Source organism: Glycine soja, chromosome 8, assembly GCF_004193775.1.
Source record: "Glycine soja cultivar W05 chromosome 8, ASM419377v2, whole genome shotgun sequence".
NCBI lineage: Eukaryota > Viridiplantae > Streptophyta > Magnoliopsida > Fabales > Fabaceae > Glycine > Glycine soja.
In genome coordinates this window covers 39274802-39294102 of record NC_041009.1, presented here as the reverse complement: position 1 = coordinate 39294102, position 19301 = coordinate 39274802, and the positions used below count along the sequence as shown (strand labels likewise).

Here is a 19301-nt window from a genome sequence, read left to right as displayed (position 1 = left end):
AGAGACAATAATATCTAACATTGAATTGATAGTTAGAATCATTACATCAAGAGTGTTTGGTTGCTGAGCTCCCAACAATGAGTGGTTTAGCCTCTCATGATAATGAGAGGCTTACTAATACAAAAAGGAAACAAGACGTGTGGAAGAAAATGGAGGAAAGGATCCCCAAGTGAGTGGATCTACTATCTTCTCTCGTGCCCTAACTTCTTATTTTCGTCCCCCAAAAAGAACTCTCTCATTTCTCCTTTTTTTCCCTTTAAAACATAGCACAGTCATATTTTTTTCGACATTGATTGTGCGCTAAGCTTGCATGTGCGCGCTAAGCGCATATGCAAAGTCCAGCTGACATAAGTAACCGCGCGCTAAGCCACCAGATGAGTGTTAAGCCGCCAGATGCAGGCTAAGCCTAGCCTCCAAGTTGGCTCCTGCTTTGTAATTTACAAAAAAATACACCCAAAAACATTGTAAATTAACTAACTTTAGCATCTACTAGACAAAAAATAAGAAAGAAGCTAAAATCCTAATATTTTAACACAAAAGAAGCAATAAAAGAGAGGAAAATTAGATAATTGCTATGTGATTTAAATATTCAAATTACATAAGCATAGCAATTATCAGAACGCATTTTCTTTGAACACCGTACGCTTTTCTCTTGTTTCCATTTCGCATAAGCCTTCGATTTGCATTCAACGCAACAATTTTTTTATAGCAAAGCAAGTTCTAAAAAATTCCTAACCTCAGGTATTTCTCACCTTTAATTTCACCTCTAATTTTGTTCAATCTTGGGTCAGGATCATGATGTGAATAAGTCTTTATCGATTGCTCAATCTCTACCCTTTTCTGAGGTAAGATGAACATCCATATTCTAGTCAACATTCATGCTATTGCATGATTGGGAAATTAGACTAGTGGTATTATCCTATTTAGGAAGCATAAAAATTTCCTTTTCTGGTTTTGTAGTGGGCACCAATAAAAAGCCATTGGGAGGGATGGCTTCTAACTTTTCATCTTTACAGGCTATATCCAGGTTCTTCCCTAAAGGATTGGGGTATTTTGTCTAAATCTTAGGACCCACAGAAACAACCTTAGTAGAGTCCTTTCTTAGTATATTGTGTTTAGGGTCTTGCACATACTTTCTAGGGGTATCAGTCCCTTTTTGAGCAGCCATATAGTTGTCCATTTGCTTCCCTGGTCCCGAGGTGGAGAAAGGATGAGCTTTGTGAGTCCAAGCCTCAGTCGGGAATCACTAAACTGAATTTTTTTATTAGTTTTCTTCCTTCTTTGCACTACAAGCCATTCACCTTGGGCTTGAACATCATTGACTGCTTGGTAAAAAAATTGTCTTAGATTCTCTATTTATTGGGAAGGTAAGTCGCTTGCCATTTAGTGTAGAAGCTAAAGCATTGATTTGATTTGAATATGATATGATATGTATGTATGGCATTACTATAGTTCTAGAATTGTGTCCCTTATTCAGAGGATATTCCAAATTTATTCGGTGTTTGTATGGCATTACTATAGTTCTATAATTTATTCTTGTGTAGCTTCATTTCCTAATTTCCATATATAAACTTTTTTGTTAGCAAAGGTATTGAATGTGAATGGCTTTTGGTGGTGGGAACCTTGCTTAGTTCACATGTAATAAACCTTTTTTCCTTAATAATTCTCTCTCACCAACTACCTTTATGAAAAAGTTATAGTGTGTCTGTGTGTTGAAGATGTCTATATGGGGGAGACTAAGATGAAATGAATCATTGCTCTCGAGAGGGGCTTAGTAGTGCTAATCATGATTAGTATTACACGTGTTCCAACTAGCTTTACTAAAAGAAAATTCTATCATAATAACCCCAACTATCGCTTCTTTTCATTCTCACTTTTTTCGTTTGTTGTTAGCTATCTTAGATTATCTAAATGATATATGCACATTTAGGCCATTGCAGCTGACATGTCTTCTAAGTGCCCTATAAAGTTACAAGTATTTGAAAACTTCAATATTACATTTAATACAAAAAAAAATATTCTTGGCTTATAAAAAAACTTGTGGTTAGTCTATATTTTTAATGCCTTGTCTCATTTTTTTTTTTTCCTTTCTTAGGATTAGGTATAGTACTCAAGGGATTCTTGAGGGAAATATATGCAATTAAGTTTCATTTGTAATGATTTGTTTGTATATGTTTATATGTTTACACTATTGCTTTGGTTTCTTATAATTTTTCCCAATGTAGTCAATTTCATGTGATAGCACATTTATCACGCCAAAGCAGCCCCTGGTTGTCTCAGAGTTCTTTCATAAATTTATGCTATCTTTGGTATAGTGGGTGTTTGGCAATCTAGTATTTTGAAAATAATAGCTGCTCTAGGAATTGCAATACTGTTGTAGCACTTTTGGGGTTGGTTGCTTTGCTAAGCATCCAATATTGACTAATATGCTTTTTCCCGTGTGGCTTTCTCTTCAAATAGAAATTTATGCAATTGATGATCAGAAGAGATGTCTATATATAAAACTTATACTGAATTTCTTTATTGTGGTATTGCTCAGCATCTGCTAGCATATGGTTCCTTTTATTGATGGTTACCTCAATTCTTTATTGCAGAAACAATTATTTAGTTTGATCAATGATATTCCATTTGTTTTTGAAGTTGTGACTGACAGGAAACCAGTTAAGGACAAGCCAACTGCGGATAGTGGAAGCAAGTCTAGGGGAAGTGCCAAGGTTAGTGTATTTCGTTTCTTGTGATAATTGTTTCTTTGTTTCTTGAGTACTAACACTCTTTTAAAGACACTTATTAGCTGAAATTGTTAGGAAATCACAATTTTGTAGGTCACATTTCTTATTTAATTATACAAAAAAAATCATTTTAATATTTTTTTATTATATAAAATGTGTTTGATTTTGTTATAAACATATAAAGTTCTGAAAAAACTGATTCCCCACCACCAAAGGCACCAACTTCTCCGTAATATATTTTCACGAGTCACGACTAACCAAACCCACTAGGCATAGGCAATGACAATGAGGCAAACTCAATGACCATCCTTTTCTATCTTATCAAAACTATTATTAAACAAAGATCAAATATAAAAACATAGCACTGACTTCAGATTCAGACATATCCTTTCAAACCCGTGATGACTGACTCAAGAGAAAAAAACCAATTGTCGTTGATCTTAAAAAACAAAAACTCATGTTGTTTATAATTTTTTCCTTTTTTTGTGAGGTGGAAATAATACAAATCTTGCAAGGTGATATATATATATATGGCAGGCCTAAGCTGAGTTTAGTTTCTTGCATACTAATTGAAACGATGGATGATTAAATTATATTTTAAAATAATTCTTATTTTTATATATTTTAAAATTAATTATTATGTAAATTCTGACATGTATCAATAAAATATCAAATAAGTTTAGATTAATATAAGATTTTGCAAATACAATATATATAGTAAAAAAGTTCGATCTAACGGTAAATTGTAAATAATATCAGTAGATAATAAACTATAGAATTGTGTAATTTAGTTTGGTCTTAAATAAAATTTATATTAATCATATATAATTTTAGAAATTAAAATCAAAATTTTAAAATAGCATATTAAGAGAGATATTAAAGCAAATAAGAAATTTCTCTAAGCCTAACAATGTGTTTGGATGGAGAAATTAAAGCAAGTAAAGTATTTCAACAGAGATATTAAAATGTCTTCCTATAATGTAATCTGTTTGAATGAGATATTTTAAAACTAATTAAAATGCTATCATTTTTTAAAAACATTTTAATATACTAACTTAACAACATTTCAAGTTCTCACCAAACACAAAAGAATTAAAATTCCTCAGCGCACACCAGCTCTCTCTCCCCCTCTCTTAGCCACACGTACTCTCCGTAACTCTCTCTCAGCAGCATACCGGTTAGCTGGTTCTGACTCAGCAACATGCAACTCAGCATGACCAGATTCCCGAAGTCTTTTGGAATCTCGCTGCAGAGCTGATTATTGCCGAGGTCGAGGTGTTTGAGTGAGTCTAGTCGGGTGATGGACGCTGGAATTTTTCCGTTGAGGGCGTTGTCGGTGAGGTTTAGGACTGTCAGACGTGAGAGTTTGCCGACATCGACGGGGATCTCGCAGGCAGGGATCTCCCCGACAATGTCTTTCCATTCAGCGACGACAAGGGTGGTGAGGGTGTCGATGCCGAAGTTGAGGCAACAATTGGAACCCGTCCACGAGTTGAAGAGGCCAAGGTAGGGCTCGTTCAATGCTTATTTTGATTATTTAATTATTAAATATTAAAAAATTGATTATTAAATATTGTATAGCATTAAATTTATTTTGAATATTTAATTATTTAAAAATGATTCATATTTATTTTCATTCAATATTGAAATTTTAATTTTTAAATAAATATTTAAAAATGAAAATTTGAATTTCATTGAAATTGAATTACTTTATCCAAACAAGGAAATTAAAAGACAAGAAATTGAATTGCCTTATGCAAACAAAATATTTACAAAATGAAAGGAATTTAAATCAAGGCAATTAAAATGTTGTGCATTTGAATTTCCTAAAAATTTCTAAATCCTCCATCCAAACACATGTTTGGATAAATCAATTCAAATTTCTTCAATTTTAAATTCTGTTTGGATAAGGCAATTCAATTTTCTCCATATGCAAAATTTCAATTTTATATTTTAAATAGATGAAATTTCAATATTAAACTTTACAGAAAACAAACATGATCTAATTTTAAAATATTAATTAAAAAATATTTTTCAATTTTTAATAATTTAAAAATACGAAATATTGATAATTTTAACTAGGGTTGTTTTTCCTGACCACAACTAGTGATGTTTTTCAACCGACATTAACCAAGGCTATTTTTCGGTTGACATCAAATAGTGTTCATTTTGTTAAAGTACGTCGGGAATATTTGTCAGCTAACGTCAGTCGAGGCTATTTTTTGGCTAGCGTTGGTTAAGTCTATTTTTCTGCCTATGTTGGCTAGGTTTTTTTACCAATGTCACCTAGGGTTTGTTTGGCCGACACCGACTAAGGCCTTTTCGAACGACATTGACCAAGACTATTTTTAGCTAACGTCAGCTTAGGATTTTTTGGTCGATGTCTTTTGGGGATTTTTCAGTCAATAAATAGCCCTTACTAACCAACATCGGCCTTAAAAACCCTAGCATGCCTTGACAAAAAAAACTCTATCCAATATCGGCTAAAAAATAGCTTGGTCGATGTCGACCAATAGAACCTACCCGACCTCAGCTGAAAAACATCATTGGTCAACGTTGGCCGAAAAATCCCTAGTCTAAGTTGGCTAGAAAATAGTCCTAATCAATGTTGGACGAAAAAACCTAGCCAACATCGACTATAAAATAGCCTTGGTTGATGTTGACTAAAAATAGCTCTAACCGATGTCGACCAAAAAAATTCTAGTGGATGTCGACTAAAAGAACCTAGTCGATATCAACTAAAAACAGTCATGCCTGATGTCAGTCAAAAAATGCCTAGCTGGTGTTAGCAGAAAAAATCGTAGTCAACATCAACCAAAAAATCCTAGCTAATGTGGTTAAGAAATAGCTCTGGTTGATGTTAGTAGAAAACCCTAGTCGATGTCAGCAAAAAAAATCCTAACCAACGTCGGCTAAGAATATTTTGTTGACATCAGCCAAAATATCCTAGCTAACATTAGCTGAAAAATAACCCTAACTGATGTTGACTAAAAAATAACTTTGGCTGATGTTGGCTGGAAAAACCTAGCTGATGTCGGCTGAAAAACCCTAGCAGGTGTCTACTCAAAAGTTAGTCATGACCGATATCAGTAGAAAAAATTTAGCCGATGTCGGCCAAAGAAATCATTGGTCAACATCAACTGAAAAAACTTCGACGACAACAGCTAAAAAATATCCTTGGCTGATGTTAGCAAAAAAATTCTCATAATTGACGTCAGTGAGAAAATAACCCTAACCAATATCATCTAAAAAAAAATTTAACCGATATCGGCAAAAAATAGTTTTTGTTGACATCATACGAAAAATTCTAACTGAAAAACCTCGACCAACGTCAGTGAAAAACAACTTATGTCAATGTCGGCCGTAAAAACTTTAGTCACCCGTAGTTGCAAGTGTTGAGCAAGAAAGAGTCACGAGTAAGAATGTGAGTTAGAGTGAGCATCTCCAAAAAAAGAATTTCAAACTTTTTATTTTTTGAGAGAATTTGAAATTCCATTGTTTTAGTCCATCAAAATGATTCATAAAAATACAAAAAATTGAATCTCCTTTTAAATATTCTATCCAAACAAACTATTTTATCATGAATATTTTCAAATTCCTTGAAAAAATGAATTTCCTTGCTGAATTACTCCATCCAAACACACTAGTATGAAAATCTGATTGAATTCAATTTCACACTTCATACACTCTTCCATTTCAATCACGAGTCATACTATTAACAATAAGTATAGTATAATTCCAAATCAAACACATTTATGTAAGGATTTTTTTCATCTGCGGGTTATAACAAAAGCACATTTATGTAAGGAGTTTTTTTCCATGTAGTCAATCGTGTGATGACTAAGACAGTGACATTAAAATTTAAAAAAATTTGATAAATAATAAGCAACCAAAATTCATAATTTATTTAAAAAAATAACATAAAAAAAATACTAGGCTAAACCCATCATAACTTATATGTGAATAACATTAAAAAGATTAACTAATAGTATGCAAGTGTGTGACAAGGCATTAAGTTTTCCTGGAAAAACTAAATTAATTAACCATGTTACATGGAGATAAAAAAACATTGAAAAAGAAAAAAAAAATGTTACCATAAATTAAAATAATTTAATTCCAATGTAATAAACAACTTAAAGAAACAACTACTAATATATTGAAAATTAACATCCTAAATTAAAGTGACTAAATTAAAACAGATAAACGTAAGAAGTTTTAGATATATTCATAAACTTATATTTAATTAGACAAAAAAAGCCTTTTAATAAATTATTTTTCTTATATAAAACATGTTTATTATCAAACATATTTTTTTTATGTTTAATTTTGTATTGTATGAATCAAATATAAAAATACTATACAATAAAAATTAATGTCAAAATTTATAAAACAATCATTATTTTCATAAATTTAAGAATAAAAATTTATGTACATAATTATTGTTCCTACAACATAATTTTTTTAAAAAGTTTCAATTTCATTAACATTAACGTTTGGTTTTAAAATTATTTCTTATATTGACTAGTATTAAATTGTTAGTTATGGTTATAACTAGAGTTAACTTATTTGAATGTGTTGGATTTTTTTTTTCAATTTGTTGGACTATAATACTTTATTATTATAAAATTTGAATAATTTTTTTTTGGATATCAAAATGATAATTTCTTAAATCTTCTTGTAGATAAATGATGTAAGGTTACTACAACAAATGAAACCGAGTTCCATGTTGACAATGCTGAGTTTGGTTGCCCTCATGACATGTGAAAGGACCCCTAGGAATTAGAACTTTATTAAACTTTGACATTGTATTTTATTAAACTTTAAAAACTTTGAATTTGTAATTTATCAATCTTTCAATTAGAATTTTTTTATTAGATATATTTACACATTATGAATGTCCACTTTTATTTATAAGTTTGATTATACAATTTAAGTAAAATTATATTTATAGTTGATAATTATTAAGCATATCAAAATGTAAAAAATAAAAAATTAAAAAATACAGCATATTTTTTAATTTTTTCTATATTAAAAAATTAAATATTAAATAGCAACTGAATTGCATTTTAAAATATTTCAAATTTCAAATTAATAATTAAATAGCGACCGAGTTTTTTAAATCATTTTCTATTATAAAACTAGCAACCGAATGTATTCATTTTTAATTCTTTAAAAATTAATTGTTCAGTAGAGACCAAATTAGAAATCGAAGTTTTTTTAATTCATTTTATATTGAAAATTAAATGATTTGTTAACGACTGAATATTCTGTTGCTGATTTGGTCCCAAGCAAAACAGCAACCAAATAAACAACGACCAAATTTAAAGATTTAGTGATCGAATATTTCGGTTACTAAATAGTAGCCAAAATTAAATTTGGTCGCTAAGTTCTTTGCAACACAAAGGATTCGGTTGTCATTTCAGTTGCTAAAAATTTTAGTGACCAAATATGCCAGTCGCTACATCATGCTTTTTTTTTTTTGTGGTAAGAATAGTTGTCTATGCTAACATAAAAATGTATAATAAACATTATTGATAAATAAAAATAGCATATAATAATATGAAAAGAAGTGTTTGATCAGGCTTTTTCTTTATTCATATTGATTGTATGAATATAAAACCACTCACAATATTATCATCATTCACAATATAATTATTATTATATGCTATAATTTAATGATCATAGAGTTAGGTTAATTATTTTCTATTTTTTTAATCTTTTTTACATGTTAATAAATATGAAATATATAATCTATAAGGGAATATTTTTATAAGGGAATATTTTTTTAAAGAATTATAGGAGAATATTTGATAAGTTACTTTTTATAATATTTAATATGTTCTATCTTATAATGATAACCTCATAAAAAAATTGATTGCTATAATAATTTACAATGAATTGTTTATAATTAATCATAAATTAATAAAACAAATTAAAATATTTGTATATATTGAAATTATATTGTTATATTTAAATAAATCTATGCAAGCATATTACATTTAGTATGTTTTTATTATATATACTATATGCCAAATATTATTCATTATTATATACTATACGTCTATAACTCCTCTAATTTCTATGAAACATTGTTCATTATATATAATATTATGACAGAAACTTCAGCTAATTAACAAGATTCTATTAAATATTTCATAACATGTATTTTTAAAGGAATAATATTTGGCCTCTAATTATTCTAAATTCTATTTGTATCCAAAGCAAAGCAAAACAAGACATAAGAAAATATCAAAATCATGATGCAAAGGGCAAGAGAATGAGAGAGAAATCATGTTGAAAGCATAAGGAGAAAGAATTTTCAGATAAAGTTAGATTGAGAATAGCAATGTTGCAACAATTATTTTAGGGTTTTTTTGTTTTGTTTTTTTGCATAACATGAAGATGATCAAGCACATGAGAATAATTTTTTTTATTTTCTATTTCAATTTAGTAATTTTATTTTGATGATAAAAAAATTTGATGCTCACTTGAAGTCTCTAATAATGCATAAACTTATGAATGATACTACAATCAATTATACATTTTCATGGTGCTTATATATTTGTAAACAATGAAAAAATATTGAAAAGAAAATAGAAAAGAGAAAGAAATTTGAAGAAAAAAAATCTATTAACTTTTGATACATCTACAACCATAATTTAACGTAAAAAAAGAAATGTGAACATCATCATAATAAAAGTGTCAATTTCTATCATCAAACTTAAATGAAAAAAGAATTAATATTGATGAATATATTAGTCACTACTAAAAATGCTGCATTTTACAATGCGAAAACGATGAGGGTCTCCATTGAATCGTCTTAAAGTTGATTGCGGTGACAATTTTGTAATATATATGACTTTAACAAAGACGGGTATATAAAAACCGTATTAAAAACTTGTGTTCCACGACGATTTTTCCTAAGACCGTCGTAGTTTCATTTCTCTTCCAACGAAACTACTTGCGTCTCATTCATTCACACACTCATTCACGCTCAGGCTCACACTCGCAGTAGAGAAAGAACCCTAAAATTCCATCGCTGCAATGAACATGCATTGACGACAGTGAAGACCTTGACCTTAGGAACATTGAACTCGACTCGAGCAACGGGCTCTGAAGAAGGTGGTTCACTCTTCTTCAAATCTAATCGAAGAAAGAAATGGATGAAGCGCTGGAAATGTCATGTGCGAAGGACACAAAGGAGAGGATGGCGGATGTGGAGCGCCTCCACTAACTTTTAGAAGCTTTCAGAAGAGCTTATCCTCTTTCGAAACATCCAGATGACCTTTATCCTCTGGTGAAGCTAAAGATGGCAGTGAGAAATACCAAGAACCTGAGAAATGTTAGAACCTTGTTTTTGATTATTTTTCCTCTTTGATTTTCATTTTTTTCTGCTGTAGTTTTTGTTGTATTATTTTCTCTATTTTTGACATGAGATTGGAGTTCTAACTTTGTGGTTTTTGAATTTTATTTTTTGGATTGTGTTTCTCCAAGTTGCTACATCGAGCTTGCAAATGGAGGTTTGGTTCCTGTCAGTGAAGCTCTTAATGTTTGTTTCATATTTCAATGATTCTGTTTTTTTTTTTAAAATTGTAATTCGTTCTTATTGTGATTTTATTTTCGTAAACAGTAAAATAAAAATAAACTGTTGAAAACGTGATTTTAGATTGTGTTTTTTGCAATTATTTTTATTTAAGTGTTGAGTTTGTAATGGGCTCGATGGACTTTTATCAAATCCAGTTAATACAACTCAGTTCTTTCCCTCCCCGTCGAAGAGGTCTTAAGGGATTTCAAGGGTCACAAAGCTACTTTGATTAAAGCCCTCATCACCAGTTCTTACTACTACTTCTTTCTTTCTTCTTATCCTTTTTTCCATTTCAAATTTTATTTTTTCTTTTTTTCTTTACTTTGACGTTAGAGATCTTGTTTTTTCATCTTGTTCGTTCATCTCACTTCTAATTAAGGAACAAACTTTCCGCAGTTGAAATTCCTAGCTAGCTAGCTTCCATCAATTTGAATCTCTAACGTCAAGGTTCTCTCTGCTTTTGTCGCCGACGGATTCTCCAATACTCTCACCTAGTACCACAATCATTTCTCATCTCAATTTTTATCAAAAAATTGTTTGCAGTTTCAGCACGTTCAGTAATTTTCGCCCGATGGGGTTATTTCTTTTTCTCTCTATGAAAAGGGGGGATTCTTGTTCTAACGGGTTATTAAAAATTGAATAATGAAGTGAGGGATTAATAATTGATATATACTTCCTCTATCTCTAGTCCTTTATTAAGCAGGTTTGATATTTTCCTTGTTCTCTTGGATACAAAAAATCCTGATTGGAATGTAGTAGTTTTATCTCATATTCTTTTTGGGGTAATCTTTATCCATGTACAACGCATACAGCTTCCTGTGGTTAAGATTATAATATTTGTATAAAAACTAATATCCAGGCATAGCATATTATAATGTGCTTTAAGCTTGAAAGAGTATGGAACATTGGAACATTATTAATAATTATTACTTAATGAAGTTATTGTGAGTTTCCTTTCTTGCTCTATTACAGAAAAACTTTGTGCTTGTGTACGAATTACTTGATGAAGTTATTGTGATTTTTTCTTTGGTGGTTGTAGACTAAGATGAGTAAAGAATACCCAAGGCCTCACTCGTGTACAACGTTGATGACCTCAATGGGGGCAATGCAAGCCACAATCTTTGCACTCTGTATTGAGAAGGATTGGAGCCAATGGAAGTTGGGCTGGAATATTAGGCTTCTAACTTCAGCTTTTTCGGTATGCTAATTTCATAATTATATAACAATGGATGGTGAATTAGTATACCAATAATTAATTATTAATAAACTAAAATATTGTGGCAGGGAATTGTGGTCTCTGGATTAGTTGTAATTGTCACTGCTTGGTGTGTAAGGCTTAGAGGTCCATTGTATGCATTAGTTTTCAGCCTTTTGTCACTTGTTATAGTGGCTATTTTTGCTTCCTTGATGTTGGATGAAAACCTATATGTAGGAAGGTATACGCTAAGATCATTTCATATTTTTGTGCACCATTATTTAATTCAGTTGACATTATAATTCTCTACAAATAGCTTGTACCTGTAGCTTATCTCGAAATCATGTTCAGCTTACTATTTTATGATTTGGTTTTTTGAAACATTTTTAGTGTAATTGGAGCGGTGCTAATTGTGTGTGGCTTGTACATGGTGTTGTGGGGTAAAAGCAAAGAAATGAAAATGACCCCTCAATTGGTGTCATCAAACAAAGAAAATTTTGAACCCAGTACTGTGGCTGTAGTCATTGCCACACTGGATTATGACAATAGTGACTATGACAACAATAACCACACATGAAGAAATACCAATATTGTTACAATGGTTCATGATGAATCTTCTGAAGTGAACATCATTGACTGAATAGAGGGAAAGAAGACATCTATACATTGTTGATCGAGTCATAGATTTTTAATTAGATAATATGCATTTGTAAGTTTTTATTTATCTTTAATTATATGTATTTTTTTACTATTGCAATTTAGTTACCTATGTCTTAGGATGATATTGTTAGTCCGTGGGATCAGATAACTAGCTATTTTCTAGGAACTAAGACTATAAACTTGGCCATTTTCATTTTCTAGAATAAGATGGTGAAATCTAGCTTTTCAGTCATTACACAGTATTCTTAAAGCTGAGTTAACATATAGTATATATCAAAGTCAGGTTAATTGTTAGCAGTAAAAGGAAGCAACACATGGGTACCACCATGAAGAGTTGGAGGTGTTCTTGTTGTTTCTCATGCGTTTGGTGATAGACTCCTGAAGCAGTATGTTGTTGCTGATCCAGAAATTCAGGTGTGTCTACAAATGGTTAGTTACATCCATTCTTGAATATGTTATATAGTTATGGATTCATCTCAACCTGTGCTCATATAGGGTGCACGGTTCACATTTGTGCTTACGAGATGATATTAAGCAATATGATTTATATTTAAATGTTGATTAAAAGTGAGCCAAAGGCATATTTTACTTTCATTATGTTTTAATATATTAGCATATCCCTTGATCATTTGAATTTTTTTAATTACATTCCCAACCTAAACAAAAAAAAAACAGATTGTTGTTTTTTATTGTTGCAATTTTTGTACTTTTGGAATTAATTAAATCATCACATAGGTAGCAGAATTCAAAGATCCAAAGGCACTTCAATCTTTTTTGCATCATTTAATTAACTTAGATCATGTGTTCATCTTGTGTGTAAAGTTGATATTGTCCTTGTTTCTGTTAAGGTTGGAGCGGAGGAAAACAAGAAATACCTGTATTTCCTTGGTTTTTACTTCGTTTATCCTTTAGTTGCTGATTTTGTGCGTGGACACATGTACATCGCTAAAGACAAAGTGGTAAGAAGGGAAAATAAATATTCAATTAAAATGTATGATTTTGCGATAATAATTGATCTCAAATTATTAAAGAAATTAATTTATATGACTTATAGTATAATTGTTTTTTGATTTTTTTATTAATAATAGTCAAAAACAAATTCTTGGGAATTACAATAATTTATGGATCATATTCAACTAATTAAATTGAACTTTTGAGTGATTACACAATCATTTCATATATTTTTTTCTCATTTTTTATGTAGACATTTAAAAGAAATTCCCTGTATTGCCGCATTATCTTATTTATTAGTATGATATGTCAATTGATGTCATTTTATTGTTTTTTTTTTTGCGTGAGATTATAGTTTTGTTTTATGGCAAACATTTTTTTTTGTTTTATGTCAAATGATCCAAAGGCACCGTAAATGATGAAAAAAATAATTATTTTATTAATTAATAATGTAAAAACTTTCATTATGTTTTAATATATTAGCAGGTCCCTCGATCATTTGAATTTTTTTAATTACATTCCCAACCTAAACAAAAAAACAGATTATTGATTTTTTTTGTTGCAATTTTTGTACTTTTGGAATTAATTAAATCATCACAAATCATTACTTTTCTTAGCAATTTCAAGTTATCAACTATAGTTTATAAATTAATGTGAACTTAGATCTCCAAATACATTCTTACACTGTAACTGATCTCACATAGGGATCAATGCAATGCAAATGTACAAATACACTTTCTTCGTTGTTAATTAAATCCATATTGTGTAAATGATGCAAAAAGATTGAAGTGCTCATAGGGGCAATTGAACACATTTTTTAATCTTTTTTGTTTTATATATTAGTTATGTTCCCATTTAAATTTAATTAAGACATAAGTTCTTATTCTCTTCTTAGTTCTAGCAGTTGAAATCTAACTATTTTCTAGTTTGCATGCCACAGTTCTTATCCTCTTCTTAGTTACTATGTTTGCAATCAAAGTTCAACTTAACATGATATGATTCCTATTTCCTTTTACAAGCTCCGCTTTTGGGACAAGTGAAGACAGAAGTTGCACATTTAATGGCCCTAGCAACCTACATGAAGGAACTAATAAAATAACACTTCTTAGTGTTGCTTTAGTACTCAAATTTGGACTTGATTACCCCTTTGCACTGCTTGAATGTTTCAATATGTATGCTTGGCAGTTTGTACAAACATTGATTGATTTTGTTCTTTTTTTCCCCTAGAATGTTGGATTTGATTTTGAAACATGGAAGGCTGGGATCACTGGAGTTTTTGAAGACGTAAGAATAGAAATTATGTCAAAAAGTGAGTTTTTTTCTTAGACTGTTCGAAACTCAAGGTTGGTGATATTATTCTTCGGAGTCCATATTCTTAGACTGTTCGAAACATATATACTTGGTTTTTTTGGTCCTAAATAAGTTGGTTTATCCCAATTTATTTTATTATTTTATTTATCAACACAGTTAATATGATGTGACCTTGCCTAATTATATATAGGTGGCAGCTATATTTAAAAAATCTAGCTTACATATAGGATTGTGTGTCAAAGTGAAAAGTTACATGATGATAACTCTCGTTATTTAGAGTAATATGTGCTATTTTCTTTTTCCTTAAGTTGAAGCCGATTATATTTATGTAGATAACGTAATAATGTATTGTCCACAAGACACAACTTGTGAATATCATGAGATAATAGAAATTTAATATTATGTACATGCTAAAATATATTGGAACTCAAATAATTAATACAATAAATTAATTGATTTTGTATAAATTAAATTACATAATAGTAGTTTTATATTCTATTAGTTTTTGTTATTTTATATTTATATCTTAATTATAATATCTTATAATGAATTAATTTATAATATGAGAAGATATATAAATAAAGGAAGAAGAAAAAAGAAACAAATTGCTTTATAAAATAAGTTATGAAACAAAAGAAACAAATGGAGAGAGGATTTCAATATGTTGTCGGGATTTTTAATTTTTTTTTATAAAAAAATTACATTAAGAAGAGAACCGTCTTAGAATGTCATCATTTTAAATTATTTTTTCTGAGAACTGTCTTGAAATGTGTAGTTTTTTTTTTAAACAATTATTTAAAAATTGTCATAAAAAATTTTGATTTTTAACGTCGTTTATTATAAAGACAGTTCAAAATCGTCCTTAAAAGGGTCATATAATCGATGTAGAATCATCTTTGTAGTAGTGAGGGAAACAAAAAACTTCATTGTCTCACTGCAAAATATATTAGTAGGACAAAAACAAAAAAATAAAATAAAAAGAGAGACAATAACATAAGTTAGATATAAAAAAAAACAATTCAAATTTGACATACTTGCAAAATGGAATTCTTAGACTCATACTTGATATAGTACGTCTTGCACAATAATTCTAAAAATTGCATATTGTCTACACTCCTAGAATTTTTGGATCCCGATCAATTGCTGACAATAACTTAAAATAACTGTATAGAATATTAATCATGAAACATTATAAGAGACATAAAATTTAGAACAAAAATTAATTTCTTACTGGATTTTTTTAAGTTAAGGATTTAAAGCTCTCGTGATAAAACTTTTTCATTTCTGTCATGGTGAACATAAGTTATATTTCTTATTATATATATAAAATAAATATAATTCATATAGATATCATATTATTATGTATCATTGTTATAGGATTTGATGAGTTTCAATTATTATTAGTATATAGAATGATTTTGTTTTTTTTTTTAGATTGTGAGACCATATTAATGTCAGTTTTATTTATTGTTATTGTATATAAGAAAGTCTAACTCAAGTAGTTATAATCTCATTGATACTTGAGTTTCATTTCTAAGAACAAAAAAAATTAATTGTTATTATGTTAATATATAAAATCATAACCTTCTAACAAGAAATTAGTAGAGTCTTTAGAAAATAATATTTAAATAATTGTAAAGTGACAAAAAAGAAATTCAATCTCCATTAATAGACTTCTGGATCAGTCCCTATATATATATATATATAGTCTTCCTAATAAAATAATAAAAGAAAATGAAATCAAAGAGAATAAAATAAATACTACAAACGAATGGAATATAATCCTACAATGAGTACACCACCATTAATTTTAGATGAGACGGTGAAAAAAAAGGCCATAGCCCCTTTTTGCAATTGTTTTCCCAAACTTGTGCATAGTTGAAGGGTTATGTGATAAAAAAAAATTCCAAAATCCAAATCAAACACTTCAAATAAGTTTTATTAATCAAAAGAAAAAACCCAAAAATTATAAAACAATTAGGTAACAAAAAATTGGACAAAAAAAATACCAAAATAGAATAAAATTAAAACATACCTTTCTTGAATTGGAGATAATTCCGGAAAGATTTCTATCTATACTTGGAGATAACCCAAAAATCTGAACAGAGTAAAATAAGATAGCAAACAACGATAATTAAATCTTTCACACAAAACGAAAAAAAAAAAAATACAACTGAAAACCCTTTAACCCCAAATGGAAAATATACCCGGTTAAATAACATATGAAGATGAATAAAAAGCTATATTATAATAAAAATGCAGCGAATCATAATTTGAATCCAAAATATTCGTTGAGATGTGAAAAATAGGAAACAAAAAGACAAAAACATATACCTAATAATGCAAACAACCATATATGGATAAAATAATGGAAATTGCTTTGTTCATTGATGGACAATCTTCAAGAATTCTTCTTCTTGAACTCCTTGCATGATATCCGCCTTAAATGGTTGTGTTCGGAGAATGAAATAAAATATTAAAATGTCTAAAAGCCGCAAAAGAAGAGATTGGGATGGAAAAGAAATAGAAACATATTCAAAAAATCATAAATCTGTTTACCTACAGTTTCTCATTAGAAATTTGTATCTGAAAAACTATTGAGACTTGACATTCCTTTTATAGTAAATGAAAAGTGTTTTAAAGGTTGTAACAAAGGCTAAAATATGTTTTTCTTCCTTATAAATATCAAAATTTTTAAAATTCATTCCTATAAATTTTTTGATGTTTTTTATTCTTGTAAAATTGAAATATGTTATTTTTGGACCTAGGCTGGAATGAATCCAAGCAGAGGTAATATTTTTCTTAATTTAAATTTTAAAATACAATTTTTGAGGATTAAAAATCACCATAAATTACAAAAATATTAAAAAAAAATCAAATCACAGTTTTTGACAATTAAAACCACCACAAATAAGATTTATTTATTTATTTTTACAAAAAAAAAAAAAAACCTTTCTTTTCAAAAGCACAAGCCCACCTCCATCACCAAACACCACCATCAAAACCATCAAATTAAAGTGCACCTCAGCCACCACCACTACACCTCAACCAAACAACCACCATCTTCAATCTTAGAATATTAAGAATGTGAATTTAGGCCTAATTCAACCCCAAAAACTAGTTCAAGGAATGAGGATTGTCCCTCACTTATATATTCTAACTTGACTTTATTTTTAGCCGATGTGAGACTTGGATTTTCTCAACATCCAACCCCCAAATCTGAAATCCCTAATACCCAAATCAACTATAATAAAAAAAAAAAAGATTGTGAAGTATGTGTGGGGAAGGATGGTGTGGTTATGGAGAGTGATGTGGAGAAGGAGACTTTCTGTTGACATTAGCCGAACCACTTTGTGTTGCTCCATGTCACCAAAGAGGAGCCAAGCTGGGTGGGTATACATCTTTCAAAGGACGCGAGTGTGGAGTTTTACACGACATGGTTAACTAAGTCCAAAGGGGCAAGGATGTTGTTCGATGTCAGGGTTGAGCCAACGGCCTCAATGATGATGAATTTGCCATCGAAGGTTGTCATGGAGGTGGGAGGAGGAGGGGATGAAAGGGTTCGATGGAGAAGAAACGGAGAGGACAGAGGGAGGGAAGGAAGAGAGACCATGACCAGACTATAGAGAAAAAGAAAAGGAAAGAAAAATGTAGGACAAGTGTCTAGATTTTAGTAAACACACCTCATATACTTAGGTTCAGATTCGTTAAGTCTAATTTTGAAAAAAAAATATTTTAATTTTATGAAGATGAAAAATATATTTAAAATTTTATAAGGATGAAAAATAAATTTTAATCTTGCTTAAATAAAAGAAGAAAATAATTAAATAAGATGATAATTGGCTTTAGGATCTACCTATTCATTTTTCCAAACGGTGCCTATTGACTTCACACAATTAATACAAATAATGGTTATCCATAGTAGAACGTTAAACACATGAAATTAGCAGTTATTGCAAATGTAAATAAGACAAATATATCCTCACTTAACATATTAACTTTTTTTTCCATTGAATTACTAATTAGTCTGCATTTATGGGTGAAAAAAAATATTTCATAACATACGAAAATAGCAATTAATGCAAACGTAATTAAGTTAATATTAATTTGAAACCTTTTTTACCATTCAATTACTAATTAGTTTGCCTTTATGCATCAAATTATATTTCCAAAACTGTCCGAGACCTACCTCCTTTTATATATATAAATATAAATTAAAGATATCTACGAATTTTTACATATTACCCTTGAATTTATTACCTACAGAAAAATTTGTCGAAAAAAAAAACATTACTGGCAGACATAAATGTGTCAGTAATATCCATATGTAAGTTTAAATACTTATAGACAAAATATAATTCGTCTTATAATTTATAAATTATCGATGAATAATCTCCATTGGTAAGTTTAACAAATTACCAAGGATAAAATCTGTCAATAAATTTAAATTACTGACGACACTACTACAAAAATAGCATTTTACGACACCTAATCTACGACGGTTGTAACGGGAACCGGCTTAGAAAGTGGTGCGGTGACAATTTTGTAATTATTGTAAGAACAAGAGCATTTTACGACACACATTCTAAGACGGTTAATAAAAACTGCCTTAGAATGTTATACATAAATAAATTTACGACGGGTTTTATAAAAAAAAATCGTCTTAATTCAGGAAAACAAAAACTAAACGCAGCATCAGGAAAACAAAAACTAAACGCAGCAGACCCTCGCTCGTCCCAACTTCTCTCCTTTCGCACTGAACCTTCCTTTTTCTAACCCTAGTCTCACACACGCAGGACCTCTTGCTTCTTCTTGAACCCTAATCGTGCGCACGCGGGACCTCTTGCTTCTTCTTGAACCTTAGTTGTGC

General features: G+C 29.8%; 2 protein-coding genes across 2 annotated transcripts; one reads left to right on the top strand and one right to left on the bottom strand.

The window, feature by feature from the left end:
* Positions 1-3821: 3821 nt before the first annotated feature.
* On the bottom strand, positions 3822-6424 carry LOC114424166 (DNA damage-repair/toleration protein DRT100-like). The gene is made up of 2 exons (XM_028391020.1): positions 6415-6424; positions 3822-4252 (listed from the first exon to the last, which is right to left on the bottom strand). Exons 1-2 carry the CDS (start codon positions 6422-6424, stop codon positions 3822-3824), a joined length of 441 nt encoding a protein of 146 aa, XP_028246821.1.
* A 4050-nt stretch (positions 6425-10474) lies between these two features.
* LOC114424483 (WAT1-related protein At1g68170-like) lies at positions 10475-12442 on the top strand. Its single transcript, XM_028391338.1, has 3 exons — positions 10475-11512; positions 11599-11750; positions 11900-12442. Exons 1-3 carry the CDS (start codon positions 11360-11362, stop codon positions 12084-12086), a joined length of 492 nt encoding a protein of 163 aa, XP_028247139.1. The 5' UTR covers positions 10475-11359; the 3' UTR covers positions 12087-12442.
* The last annotated feature ends 6859 nt before the right edge of the window (positions 12443-19301 follow it).

Bases quoted from the DNA above. Each gene is read 5' to 3' on its own strand.
- LOC114424483 (XM_028391338.1), top strand. From the start codon at position 11,360: ATGAGTAAAGAATACCCAAGGCCTCACTCGTGTACAACGTTGATGACC. The intron at 11,513-11,598 runs GTATGCTAATTT...ATATTGTGGCAG, and splicing joins TTCTAACTTCAGCTTTTTCG to GGAATTGTGGTCTCTGGATT. The intron at 11,751-11,899 runs GTATACGCTAAG...AAACATTTTTAG, and splicing joins GAAAACCTATATGTAGGAAG to TGTAATTGGAGCGGTGCTAA.